The sequence below is a fragment of the Poecilia reticulata genome, linkage group LG3, assembly GCF_000633615.1.
Source record: "Poecilia reticulata strain Guanapo linkage group LG3, Guppy_female_1.0+MT, whole genome shotgun sequence".
Classification (NCBI taxonomy): domain Eukaryota; kingdom Metazoa; phylum Chordata; class Actinopteri; order Cyprinodontiformes; family Poeciliidae; genus Poecilia; species Poecilia reticulata.
The window spans coordinates 14,146,383-14,160,325 of NC_024333.1; the positions used below are offsets into that span (position 1 = coordinate 14,146,383).

General features: G+C 37.2%; 1 protein-coding gene across 1 annotated transcript; it reads left to right on the forward strand.

Moving 5' to 3' along the window:
- Positions 1 to 4,951: 4,951 nt before the first annotated feature.
- Positions 4,952 to 9,462, forward strand: LOC103462344 (high choriolytic enzyme 1-like). Its single transcript, XM_008405043.2, has 10 exons — positions 4,952 to 5,069; positions 5,221 to 5,251; positions 5,408 to 5,473; positions 5,584 to 5,736; positions 7,146 to 7,263; positions 7,369 to 7,547; positions 7,666 to 7,747; positions 8,572 to 8,696; positions 8,893 to 8,954; positions 9,312 to 9,462. Exons 1-9 carry the CDS (start codon positions 5,022 to 5,024, stop codon positions 8,943 to 8,945), a joined length of 855 nt encoding a protein of 284 aa, XP_008403265.1. The 5' UTR covers positions 4,952 to 5,021; the 3' UTR covers positions 8,946 to 8,954; positions 9,312 to 9,462.
- The last annotated feature ends 4,481 nt before the right edge of the window (positions 9,463 to 13,943 follow it).

Genomic DNA, 13,943 nt, shown 5'->3' on the forward strand with positions numbered 1-13,943 from the left:
TGTCAGGGAATACGTGCCCAAACCAGTGAGGTGCTTCAACTGTCAGGATTTTGGCCATGTTGCAAAAATGTGTAAAGGAAAAAGGATATGTGCCCGATGTTCTGGAGACCATGAATATGGTAAATGTGGAGTTGGAGTTAAACCAAAGTGCTGTAGTTGTGGAGGAGAGCATAGTGTTGCTTTTTGGGGATGCGAAGTAATGAAATGACAAACAACTATACAGAAAACGAAAGTTACGCAGAAAGTAACATGCAGAAGCGTGTAAAGTAGTTGAGAAAGAGAAACAAAATGGGAAATCTCTAACAGGTGAAAAGCAAATAATCTCAAAAATTATAGAAATGATTGAAAAGAAAATGGAAGAGGAAAAAAAAAAGTTGACTTTTATTGCAGGAGTTATAAATGCAACATCGGACGTAAAATCAAAAACGGAAAGGATTCAGATTATTGTGAAGGCAGCATGCCATAGCTTAGACTTAAAGAATATTCGGTGGGAAGACATAAGGGGAGAGCTGGGTAGTCAAGAAGGATAGTTTCAATCTTACAATGGAATGCGAGGAGTCTTTTGTCAAATGGGCAAGATTTTAAACAGTTTATTTATGAATTAAAAGAGAAACCTGATATAATTTGTATACAGGAAACTTGGTTGAGGCCTTGTTTGGATTTTAGAATAGATGGATATATTGCAGTTAGATATGATAGAGAAGAAGGAAATGGAGGAGGATGTCTTTCTTTGATTAAGGAAGGTATTCCATATAAAATTATTGGAAGGAAAAGAGACTTGGAGTATGTTGCAATTGAAATATGGGTGGAAGAGAAGGTAATGTCGATTTTTAAATTTTTACAATCCTTGTAAAAAGCTTGAGTTAAGCAAACTTGAAGAGATGGATATGAAAGGAAATGTTATTTGGTGTGGAGACTTTAATGCACACCATTCATTATGGGGTAGTGGAAAAGTAGATTATAATGGGAAAATTTTAGAGGAATTTCTAGATAGTAATAATCTGGTTTGCTTGAATAATGGTAAGAAGACAAGAATTGCAACATAAATGGATGCAAGCTGCCGTTAAAACCTAAAAGAAGAAGAAGAAGGTTTGGTCTGGGAGAGCATGTGGTGGACAAGGAAGTGTAAGGCTGGCTGCTCCAGGTGGGCTTTAATTGTTGTGATAGTAATCACTTGTTTTTCATTTTTTATTATGATGTGCTTAGGGATGTGTTTAGATGTGTCTCTGTTCCAGAACAACTGAGTTAGATGATTGCATGACCATCTGCAGCCATCAAGAAGTGCAGATGGTTGTTAATCATCCACAGATTAAATCCAGGTGAGGCAGAAAGGAAACACTTAAAACATGTAAGGCAGGTGAAACACTGAACTAAACCTGCTAATGACTGATTCAGTCTGTTGATTCTTGTGTTGGTAACTGGTTAAACTGAACTGGTCTATTATTACTGGTGTGGTATCTTTATCAGCATATGGACATTTTGTAATGAATTTAATCAACTTATTTGGAAATATTTGTAGTTGATGGAAGATTAAACCAGCTATTTGATGGAAGTTTATTCTGTATAAATTACAAATAATTTTTCCAACTACAGTATAAATCACCTTTTGCTCTATTTATTTGTCTCTGGTGTGTTAAATAAACATATGTTAAATAAACATTACATATCTTGTTAAATTGCGGGTTTGAATATTGCAACACTTTCCTATAACAAAGTAGACCTGCAGAAAGAAATTACTAATAACATATCTTACATAGGCATAGTGTTATGCTCTATATGGAGATTCTCCTTAGCTTTGATTGTATATGTCACAATTTTGTAATTTATCATTGTTTATTAAACTCTGAAAGCTTAGAGGCTTCGTTAATATTCTGTCCTAGAATCCGGTTAGATGTGTCTTTTTTATTTTGAGCACCTGCCCCCTTAGTGGTCTCCTCCTCCTTTCTTTTCTGTCTCTGTGTCAGAAAAGATATATGGATCTTTATCAAGATATATGGCCATTTATCTTGATAAAGATATATGACTTTATCAAGTCATATATCTTGATAAAGTTCCATATATCGAGTAGCGCATCATGGTGAAAACGGTAATGCTCCGCTTGTGAAAGTAAATCTGTTGGGCCTCACTTTGACAACAATTCACACTGCCAGACAGGTCACATAAAAATGCTTCTATGAACAGCATCATGTTGGCAATGTAAAAAGCAACAACGACAAAAAAAAAATTATTTTATAGGTGAACACAATTTACAGTTAAATGCAAGGAAATGATGCAGTTTTTCAAGAATACTGTCAAGTATGATAATTGTCTTGACTGTAAGCATTTTGTCTGCAAACAACAAAAACAAGTTTCATCTTGTTTGTAAAACTTCAACTACAGAATCAATATTACTGTTAAAAAAAGTCTCCTTTACAGATTTTTTATTTGTGTTTTTCTTTTTTTGTTGATTTTTATACAGACGGGATTCTTTTTTTTCTTCTTTTTTATCAAGCTGGCCTGTCAACTGCCAGATGCAGTCTGGATTTAATAAAGTTAATTTATTGGATTGTAGGGTTTGTCTGAAATGCTAAGATAGGACATGGGAAATAAATGTGTAAAATAAATAAATATTTATGATAAAGTGCTACACATGTGACATGCACTGGATAGTAGCTACCGATGTGCTGGGTCATTCACAGAAGTGATGTTGCCATTCATCAGCCCCATTTTCCCTTCTTACCACCACCAGCAGGCGGTGAAGTGTCTTGCACAAGAACACAATGACAGAGGCAGACAGAGCAGGGATTGAACCGGCAACTCACCAATTGTCTGATGAACTCCTACTACTATCAACATCACTGCCCCTACATAAAAGTAAATGTGACTAAAAAGACAAAAGCTGAGCGGTATTTCATGCCCCTGCAAGTCAGGAAGACACTGTTATAAATGCACAAAACATTTTCTTTGAGACAATGGTTTTCTAGAGAAAGCTTTCAACATGTTCTTTTGTAATGTAGGTGCAAGCAATAGATAGTGCAACTGTTCCCACATTTTAAAGAAGTAATGCAATGGAAATACAAGGAACTGTTACAAATCTTCAACACCACTTTTAACCAAAAAGAGGTTGAGTAAATTTTCACACCAGGACATATATGCACAAAGAATACTATCTGGTCCATATGAAGCAATTTGTTTCAGTTGAATTGTGTTGAATTGTGTTATTTTAGAGTAAATTCAGATGTCTTAAAAAGTTCACAAGACTGAACGAGGCTTCTAGGTGAAGACTCCTCGGTTGTTCCCGATGCTGTGAGACATTTAGAATATTATAAGTAGGCCTTCACACAGCTAGGAGTAACGGTGAGCTAATCAAGACTCACCGTTACATGGGCCAAGACATGTAACCAAGACATGTAGAAGACATGGCCCATGTAACCCATGTTTTGGGCCAAGACATGACCAGTTATATGGAATATGGAATTCAGTTTAATTTTAATTTGGTTCACAGAGCTGAATGATGAAGATTAGATGGAAAAGAGGGGAAACGCTGACGTTATTCAGGATAACTTTCCAATAAGCAGGACAAGCCTGAAGCCGTCGCTGCATGAATGAAAAAACCCAGAATATTTGCAGGTGAAATGGGGAGAGGGTGTTCAGACTCCACCTGTAAAGCAGTAAGCTGATGCCAGAAGTTTTAATGGTTCAGGTTTTTTCCTAAAATATGAGTTACCTCATTACACTAGAACTCTGTGCATTGTTAAATCCAGCTGTAGTCAGGTTCACATCCTATTGCAAAACTACTGTTACATTTTGATATATTTCAGTAAAATTGACTGACTGCATCAAATATTTGACTTTGCAATAATCCCTAATGCAGCACACGTGGTAACAGTGGAGAGGAAAAACTCCACTGTTTCACAAAAATAAAAGACTTTAGACTTGATGCAGCCTGGTGCCCTCAGACTGGAGTCTTGACCTGGACTCCTGGTCTCTCACTCAAGTCTCAGTAACGACTTTTAACTCATGTAATAAATAGTGAAAGGAAGCTGATGAGTCAGCTAGAAACCAGTCAGTAAAGCAGGCAGGTAAAGTGTAATAACCAAACACCAGTCTTGATTAGCTCACCGTTACTCCTAGCTGTGTGAAGGCCTACTTATAATATTCTAAATGCCTCACAGCATCGGGAACAACCGAGGAGTCTTCACCTAGAAGCCTCGTTCAGTTTTCTTCAGAGAAAGTGCTGCTGCACCACTGAGCTCACATACTGGTGTCAAACGTTTATGCAGGTTTGTGCAGCACATAATTTTGTTTGTGCCACTCTAATTTAAAAGGTATTGATAAATATTTTCAGAGGTCAGAAAAGGTATATTTTTAGATAATTTCTTGAATATCTAAATTTACTCCAGAAATGATTTAGATAACTATAGTTACTACCCACCACTGCAGATGACGTGAGGTTCTGGGATGTTTGGATGCTGAAATGGGAAGAGAGGGCATTCACAAGGAGGTTAAAAAAAGTGGTGACGTTTTTTTATTTTGGTAGATGAGATACTATAAATGTACTATATATTTAAAATTTGTCTTCATTTTCGTTTAAGAAACAATAAAATCTTTTTCAGTGTTTTTATGGATATTTTGTCAGTTCTATTTAAGGGATTTTCACTTTAAATCACTTGTTACATCAAGAGGTCCACCCTGCCAAAACATCTTGCCACTTTTTTGACCCCCGTGTCAAATTTTCTGGGTCTGCCACTTATGATATTTTATCAATAGATTCATTGAGACACACTACGCTTGAATTGGAAAGCAGTCATGGATTGTATTTTGGGGGCTGTGTTTGGTGTTTTGAGAAGACAAGAGGAAATTTCATCAAAACTGCAAAGTGTGTCACAGTTTACTGATACCACAGAGCCTGTTGAGTAATAACTGCCTTTGTTGAGCAGTTTCCCATTTTAGGATCAGAATAAGTTGACTTTCCCACATATATAGGCCTAAGCTCCAGCTCTTCGCTTGAGTGTTGAGTGAGTTTCTGCTATCCAACAGCCATGATGCTCCTAACTGCTCTCCTCTGTGGGCTCCTGTCCACATCACAGGTGAGATTAGAGTCTAATTATTATAGAGCTCTTGCTGTAACAATTAGTTCACTCTGCTAAAAAAATGACTTCTACTAAAACTAGAAAACATTTGTGGGTTATTTTGTGTTTTATTTACACTGTCTCAGACTAATCGACTACTTTTTTGCAGCCTTTATTTGTAAAGACTGATGACAACGCTGGTAAGACTTGACTTGTATTTCAGAACATTTGTTCTGATATATGTCCTTTAAAACATTGTCTTTAGTGATATTTTAATTCTTGATTAGTTCATATGTTTTGTTGTAATCAGAGCTACTCATACCCTTACTTCCCTGAATTTGTGTTCTGTTTCACAGGCAACAACATTGAGGACGATGACTTCAGTGTCTCCACCCTGCTGGAAAAGGCCAATGCTAACCTGGGTATGCATGTCATCTAGAACTTATGCTGTAAAAGATTAGAATATAATCACCTCTGCATACTGACAATACAGGAAGTACACAATGATATTTCCTCTCCTTATATTTGACAGGGAAGAACTTGGATGACCCTCTGGTGATGTTTGGAGACATTGCCTTGCCAACGGGTCTACGGAATGCTGATCCCTGCACCGCTCGAGGCTGCCTGTGGAATAAAGACCAGGACGGCAACGTCTACATTCCTTACAGGATTTCCAACCAGTTCTGTGAGTGGTGTAACAAGCTCTTCAAAAGTGTGGGAGTGTGAGTGGACTGGGAGTGGATTGTCGCTGTCAATGCTCCAGCAAGAGGCGGGGGGGAGGGTAGGAGGTATTTGACTAAGTCTATCTCTAAAAGTCTACTGAAAAATTATAAAATATATTTCGCATGTCACACTTTAACTCAAAAAACTCAAACATATTAGTTAAGATGCAATGAATATGCTAAGGCCACAGAAGGGTTTATTTGATCATGTTTTATGGTGTTTTTCATACTGTTCTGTTTTATCATTCCTGCTGCTTGCTGCAGCATTTTTGATTTGCTGTTTGTGATTGTTTTCCATCTAAGCATATGCCGTACTTGCTAGAAATTCTCTAATTGGAAGAAAAAGATCTGTCTGTGATTGCCTGGTGGTTACGTTGGGAGAACAGAAAAGGCAGAGCAGGAGTTTGTTAGAGAAAGATTTATTTGTTCAGATGTGCATTCACATCACTGCACGCTCAGGTCAGTGACACAAATATAACAGCATACAGTTTGAAACAGCACACAAGCCCAACATGGCTTCAAGTTTAGTTATTGAGTAATGTTCTTTTGTCTCAAATAACCAAGAAAACAGTTAAAATCAACAATCCAATTTATTACAGAAAAATATCCAATACAATGTATAATAAGAACAGAGAAATAGTTCCTCATTTTCAGTGCTGGCCCACAGCTGTGCATCAATAAGGTAGCAAACATGGGGTGGCACCAAACAATAGGATCCGTCCGTCTCCTATTAGGCATCTAAACTAAGCTACGCCCTAAAAGAGCGTTTTCCTGTCAATCACTTTCTGTCTTCAGTGCTTCAGCAACTGAATTCTGCTTATTTTTCTACTTGTGTAATGTAACATGTATATGTGGGTGTGTAGATAAAAAACAGGAACTTTTCTGTTACAACTGCCAGACAACCTCTGATCTAAACAACATATTTTAACACATTATATCAATAAACAGCAATCTGATTAAAATAATAAAAAGTTAAGAAAGTAAAAGCCTTAAACATTTAAACATAATCATACAAACATAATCATACAACAGTAAGCATATGCTCTTTACTCTATACTACTTCATAACTTTATCTCAATATGAAATGTTTATGGTGTTGGACATATTAAATAAAATGTAGCTTAGCTCAACTTGGTACCTGCATGTCCAACAGCGACCTGAGTTTTCTTTGTCTTACAGTTTTATCTAAACTCTTGATAGCTGATCATAGCTCAACAGTAAGTGTGTTTGCTTCAGGGTTATAGGAAGCTTCACTTACACAGCTGCTTTGTTTGCTTCCAGGAGCGTACAGTAATGATAACAACACATATCCTTGCACACAGTTAATTGTTACAGTTACAGCAGTAATGTTTCCTGTCATATTTATTCCAAGCTCAAAGAGAAAGAAGCATCATCATCAGAGGTCTGGAGTCATTTCATAACTCAACTTGCCTTCGCTTCAGGCCCCAACAAAGGGAAAGTGACTTTGTGGACATCCAGTCCCGCTCTGGGTAACAACCACACACAAAAACCCCAATGCAGTGCTCTCCCACTTCATCAGGTCAGCTGGCAGATGGTTGTTTGTGCTGTGATGTAGCTATGTTGTTTCAATCCAGGTGCTGGTCTTTTGTTGGCCGTCGTGGCGGCGGTCAGGTGGTGTCGCTGATGCGCAACGGGTGTGTTTTTCATCAGATTGTCCAGCATGAGCTGCTACATGCTTTAGGCTTCAACCATGAACAGACCCGCTCCGACAGGGACAGTAACGTCCGCATCCTTCTGCAGAACGTCATCCCTGGTGAGCCGCCGTACACAAACCTTTATAACTGTGTTCAAATAAACATGGAATAAGAATTTTTTTACTTGTCTAAATATATAATTCAGAGGAATCATAGAGTTATGTTTCCCGCCTACAGGACAGGAGCATAACTTCAGGAAAATCCAGACCAATAACCTTGGCACTCCCTATGACTACAACTCTGTCATGCACTATGGAAGGTGACACCTACAGTCATTATCCTAACCTCTGAAAGGTTTTCATCTTATCTTAGGTTTCTGGTTGGGTTCTTTGTTCAGGGAAATGACAACTTTGTAAAATCAAATATAAGATCTAAATGTCACTTTGGCCCAACAAGAACCTTTGGAGGAGTGGGATTCTTCAGGAGAGGATGTTCCTAAGCTGTTTTTTTGTCGAAGTATCATCATTTTTTTTAATAATCTTCATAAATTATTTCAACACAGTTCTACATAGAACCCTGAATGGCCATACATGTCTGTATATCAGTATGCGGTGTTTATGATGAGCTAGTCTGCTCTGTACATTCAGCCTGAGAAACAAAACGCATTGAAACTGTTGTTTCTTGTTGTTCACTGACTTCATTTTCTTCAGTTTCCTCTGAATAAAATGTTAGGGAGTAGTAGTAGTGAGTGACTTGTGTGTTTAAAACTAACTAGGTCCTGGCCTGTCACTCAGCTGACACTACCTCTTAAAGTGTCAGCTGACGCTTGTAGCAAGACTTGAGCTACAAACATTGCCAGCAGCAGCAGAAAGCCAGACTGCCTGAACAAAGAGCTAGAGCGAGAGTAGGAATATTTTTATGGTTGTCTTCTCAAAGATGGAAAACAAGTTATCCAATATTAAGTTCTTTTATTTCAGTTTTTTTTGTCCTCCAACTGCCTAGAGAAGTCTAAACCTACTCAGTACCACACCATTCTTCATTTTAGTTTAGACCTCTAACGTTCATGCTGTACAATAGGAACCAAGAAGTGATTCAACAAAGTGCCTGAGAAGAGAAATAAAATTTCTGGTTATTTTCTGGCAGATTTGCCTTCTCTAGGAACAGAGAGCCAACCATTGTTCCCATCCCCGACCCAAACGTAGAGATTGGAAGAGCCACCCAGATGAGTCAGAATGACATCCTCCGGGTGAATCGCCTCTATCAATGCAGTGAGTATTTCTTCCAAATCTTGCCTTCACCTTTGCTGGACGAAGGGCACTAAATACCGGAGGTCTTTTTTAATCCCTAATGAGCCGCATGGCCTGAATCTTACAAGTTAAAAATGTGGACTGATCAGTTTGTCCAGTGGGTTTTATGACAGGAAATCTATCAGCTTTTACTGATGTCTCTTTTATTTCATTGCAGATTCAACTGTTCTTAAGAATAAACAATCTGCGTTGGGAATGCAGTTCCTCTGAGAGTTCAAAGTAAGCTCAATGTTTCATTACACAGTGGTACCTATAACATTCTCAGTCACACGCAACATGTGATATTTTACAATAACTGTACATGAACAGTTCTAAGAAAATTATGGAATATTTTACTGATGATACATGAAGGAATATTTTTTGCACTTCCATAATATACAAGCTAAAAACTCATGTTGCCTCATCAGCATTGACCTACAGAGATGTCTTATTTTATCACTGCAGAGACTGTAGGAGAGGCTGTTAGTTTCACACACCATATGATTTAAAACTGTTGTGTGTGTCCTTGAACTTAGCTTTTAAAATATTCTGGTGATAACTATTCTTTTTGCTGCATCTTTTCCTTTAACCCTACAGGACCAGTAGCAGACATACAGAGGAGGCTGCTTGCTTTTATTGGCTTCTTTGCTGAAATTAAAACGACTGAACTGTCACTGCTTTTTCCACAAAAGAATGGATGTTTTCCAGCTTGATGCAATGCAAATATTAATAAAACTAGTCAAAGTGACCTAAATGTTCCTTGTGCTTATTTCTTTCACTCAAAATACAACATCAGATTCAGTAATGTTGTGTTCAGTATGTGGCCCACAGCAACTCTGACAAACAGGTGATCAAACATAGGAAATGGTGTCAGTGATAAGCCTCAAGGTGGAACTGATCTGAAAGCTCAACTCAGATCTGTGAGAATGTCACATTTGGTACGATTAGAAGTTTAAATAATCACTAACAATAATCATTTTAGTTTAGGTTTTGATAAGTTCTATTTTTTTTTCCTCATTTAACTGAAGACTCCTATGTTGAAGTTTATGCAAGCTGTCACAAAAACAGAAACTTTGTTCTCATGTTTTCTTATTTGCTCCTACAGCAGACTTGCCATATTATGCTGCAAGAAACAGTGTTAAATGCAAGAGAATGTGGTTTAGGTTGTAATATTTGGACTAAAGTAAGAAGAGAATGAAAGACTTGGTAAAGAAACTGCTCTGCAGAGTAAAGAGGGGAAACATGACATCTGGTCATAATGAATACAAGAATATTTGAATACATGAGTATTATAGAAACAGAGATGTATGACATTGTTTGACAGTCACTTATAAGATTCCCAAACACATGGAGGGGGGGGCAGTCGGGTCATTTGTCAAAGTATGGACAAGAATTTTTATTTTTTTAAATAAGCATTTTTGTGAAGAAAACATATGTCTAATATTTAAGTTACAGAAACAAAAATTCATTCATATTTTTTTTGTAAGTGTCCTTGCAGTTGTAGTAATGGTAAGTTAAGGTAATTAGGGGCATGCCATAGCAATGCATGGAGGCACCTATTGTTCTACACCCAATAGAACGCCTCTTTATTATAATTATAAATTATAAATATAATTTATTATTCTTCCGTTACCGTTAATGCGGCTCGTACCGCTGCGTGCTCACCCACAAAGTGGTATCAAAACGTGCGGCTCGATGCCGAGAAGGGAGCTATTATTTTTATTGGGGATCGGAGTTACGACCGCGACGTAAAAAGCGAAAAACGAGCGAAATTTCCAACTGCCGAAACGCAGAGTGTAACTGACACCAACTGCCGCTTTTTTAGAGTGAGAAGCAGAGTGGAATTTTGACCCAAAAATAATTTTGAAATCGCTCTCATGGCCGTAAAACTTGTGCTATTGGTATGAAAATTGGTCAGGAAATCGCACCGAAGGTCTGCTCCGGTAAAATGTTTTCGAAATTTCTCTATGGCTTACGGTTTTCTGTCCAGGTGCTTCAGAGCAAAGTGACGGGACATGACCAACTGACGCTCCTCCTCAGTGTTTAATATAGGTTTTAGAACAGTTACTGAGCTCAGCACACACCATATTTCTCTCATCAGAGCAATTACTGTGAATGACCTACAGATATGAATCACAGGACTATCAGAGACGACAAGTAGCCCTCTCRTACGCTTCAAACGGTTTTTGGATCGGCATAACGGTTCCTGAACTGGAAGGGGTCGTTCAGACTGCTTTTTTCATTAAAAGTGACTGGGTGTTCTCAAAGTTGCATGAAGTGTCTCWCACACACACACAGCWGTTGGCAGAGGCTTGATCGCTATGGCAACTGCTGGTTTGGMCTACAAGGTCTCTGTAGTTCTAAACATGGCGAAACACCTTAATACAGAGGGAAGAAGGTCAGAACTACAACATGGCGGATCATTCAGTTATTACAGAGGAGGCTGAGCTGGAATGTAGAGCTACTTGCTGTTTTGGACATTATATTGGTGGATTAACCAAACCACTGTTACACATTGGATTAGTGTGTCTATTTAAAATGAAGCTTACTGAAAATTTCAAAATAAAAGCCCTGACATTTTTCACATCAGGTTATTGCTCTTTTGGGCTTTATGGGACTGGTTTAAACAAACCACAGTTGCACATTGAATTAGCKTGGTCATTAAAATGAAGCTTACTAATACTTTCAAAATAAAAGCCTGCATACTCCTCTCACGTCAGTGCACCGCCGTAGGCGGGGCAATAATGTTTTTTTCAACCTTTTTTTCTCAGTATATTAGCACAAAGAGTAGCACTTCACTGCCCCCTAGTGCATTGCCTTGCGTAGCACACACACAGCAGTTGGCTGAGGATTAATTACTATAGAAGAACTACAACATGGYGGAACTCTCAGATACCACACATTAGGGCTGAGCTGGCATTTAGAACTACTTGCTGTTTTGGGCATTATATAGCTGGACTGTTACACATTGGATTAATGTGGCCATTAATCTAATGTGTAACAATAATGAAGCCTACTGAAAATTTCAAAATAAAAGCCTTGACATTTTTCACATCAGGGTTAGGCCTTTATGTGACTGGTTTAAACAAACTACTGTTACACATTGAATTGGTAAGGTAGTTAAAATGAAGCTTACTGAAAGTTTCAAAATAAAAGTCTGCATATTCCCCTCAGGTTAGTGCAATAATATTAAACTTTTTTATGTTATTTATTCTCAGGATTGTGAACTGCACAGCAAGGCAGTTCATTAACATTAGCATTTCACAGCTTTTGACTAGTGCACTAGCACTTCTACCTAAAGTTAGCTATTAGCTAATTTTCTCATTAATTAGACATGTTTAGTATACTGAATGGAGCATGTAAAATGAAAACAACGTGGTCCTGTTGATTTCACATGCTACTGCCCGCATTAAGGCTAACATTAGCATATTTTACCTTATGCATTAATTTTAACATAATGAATGGTACAAGTACAGTTTAGTCAACATGCTTCTGCCCTCCACAGGTTAGTGACTACATTGCAGCTTTCTTTAGCATTAATGCTAATTTTTAGCATCATATCGCTGGGTCAAAGCCAACGGGCACACTTTGAAAATATTTGCAGGAATTTTCTAGTTTTCTTTATATAGCACATTTTCGGCAACAAGCAATTCAAAGTGCTTTACATGAATTAAAAGGAAATACAAACAAAATAACAAGCCAAATGAAAGCAGAAGAAGAAAAAGAGCAAAAGAAGGAAAAATAATCTAATGATGATCATATAAACTAGGTGCTCCTGTTCAGGGTTGCTAAGTATCCTCTGGTCTATTTCCATTTCTGGGTTGGGAGAACAGGAGTCTATCTATAGTCTATAAGGTTTAATATCACCCATTTGAAAATGGATTGGGTACTTTTTTAAACATTACATCATGATTATAATTTTTTATTGTATGCAATTTTGATAAATAGTAAAATATTATTAAGGCACTTAAAAATTCATACTTTTTAGATACTTGAAAAGTATGCCTACATATTACATTAACGCACTTTAAAGGTGCCTAAAAGACATACTTCTGCATATGTATCAATTAGTTTTATTTTGTAATCAGGTTGCTGCGTGTTGCAGACTTCTGCCCAGGTCCCTCTTGAAAATGAGATCTGGATCTCAACAAGGTTCACCTGGTTAAATAAAGAAAATTAAAAAAGCATACTTTATTAGCCTAAAATTTACAGAGATGTAATGTAAAACATAGCGAAATTAATATTCTAAAGTAGTGTTAAGTGAATTAAAAAATATATATATTTTGAGCATATATTTTTAAATATACACAAAACATATTTTAAATTTACTTGAAAAAGTGTATATTTACACTTGGGTAAATATATATTTTGTTCACTTAAAGTATACTTTTATTTAATATATTAAAAGTGTATTTTGGTACAATTATGTTTAAGTGTGATTAAAGTTCTAATTTTGAAATTGGTACAAGTATACTTGTACCAAGCAAGTAAGTCTACTACCTATATTTATATAGCCGTGGGAACATGTCCCCCCCAATAATTTCACTGCAGTTGCGAAGAATAGACCCTTTTCACATGACGTCACACAACTTCCGTTATGGCTCGAAACGGTGTATCTTTAGTTCCGGTGTGTGTAGTTAACGCTGTTTCTGGACTCTAAAGCTGCTGCCACAAATATGATTTGAAGATATATCACTATTTGCAAACAATATTTCTTCATCAACATCATCTAAACTGGACAAATTCCTCGCTGATTGACACCAGTTTGACTACAAAGGTACGTGTTTTGGTTTTTTCTAGCTGTTAGTTGTTATGCTAGGATAGCAATAGTAATTTGTTAGCTGGTTAACATTGCGTAGCCTTTCTGTTTTGGAAATAAAACGTATTTAGGCTCTAATCTTAATCAGATGTTTATAGTATAGACTGGGGGGCCACCCGTCATGTAAAATGCATGATTGTATTAAACCCGATGGTATTATATCCGCTCAGTAGCGACATTACCTGAAGCCACAAGTCCAAAACTTAAGTTATGCCAAACATCCGCTACTCCATCACGTCCTGAGAAGTTAAACTCCTGCTACGATCGAGACATGAGGAGGAAAACGATGTTTAATATAGATATCTATCTATCTAGATAGATTGTTTCATTGGAGAAATGTGATGAGCTATCTATATATCTATATTAGCTCATTAACTTCACATTTCTCCAATGAATATTTATCAAATGTT

Coding starts and splice junctions, on each gene's coding strand:
- LOC103462344 (XM_008405043.2), top strand. CDS start 5,022: ATGATGCTCCTAACTGCTCTCCTCTGTGGGCTCCTGTCCACATCACAG. Junction 7,748..8,571: donor TCTGTCATGCACTATGGAAG/GTGACACCTACA, acceptor ATTTTCTGGCAG/ATTTGCCTTCTCTAGGAACA. Junction 8,697..8,892: donor GAATCGCCTCTATCAATGCA/GTGAGTATTTCT, acceptor ATTTCATTGCAG/ATTCAACTGTTCTTAAGAAT.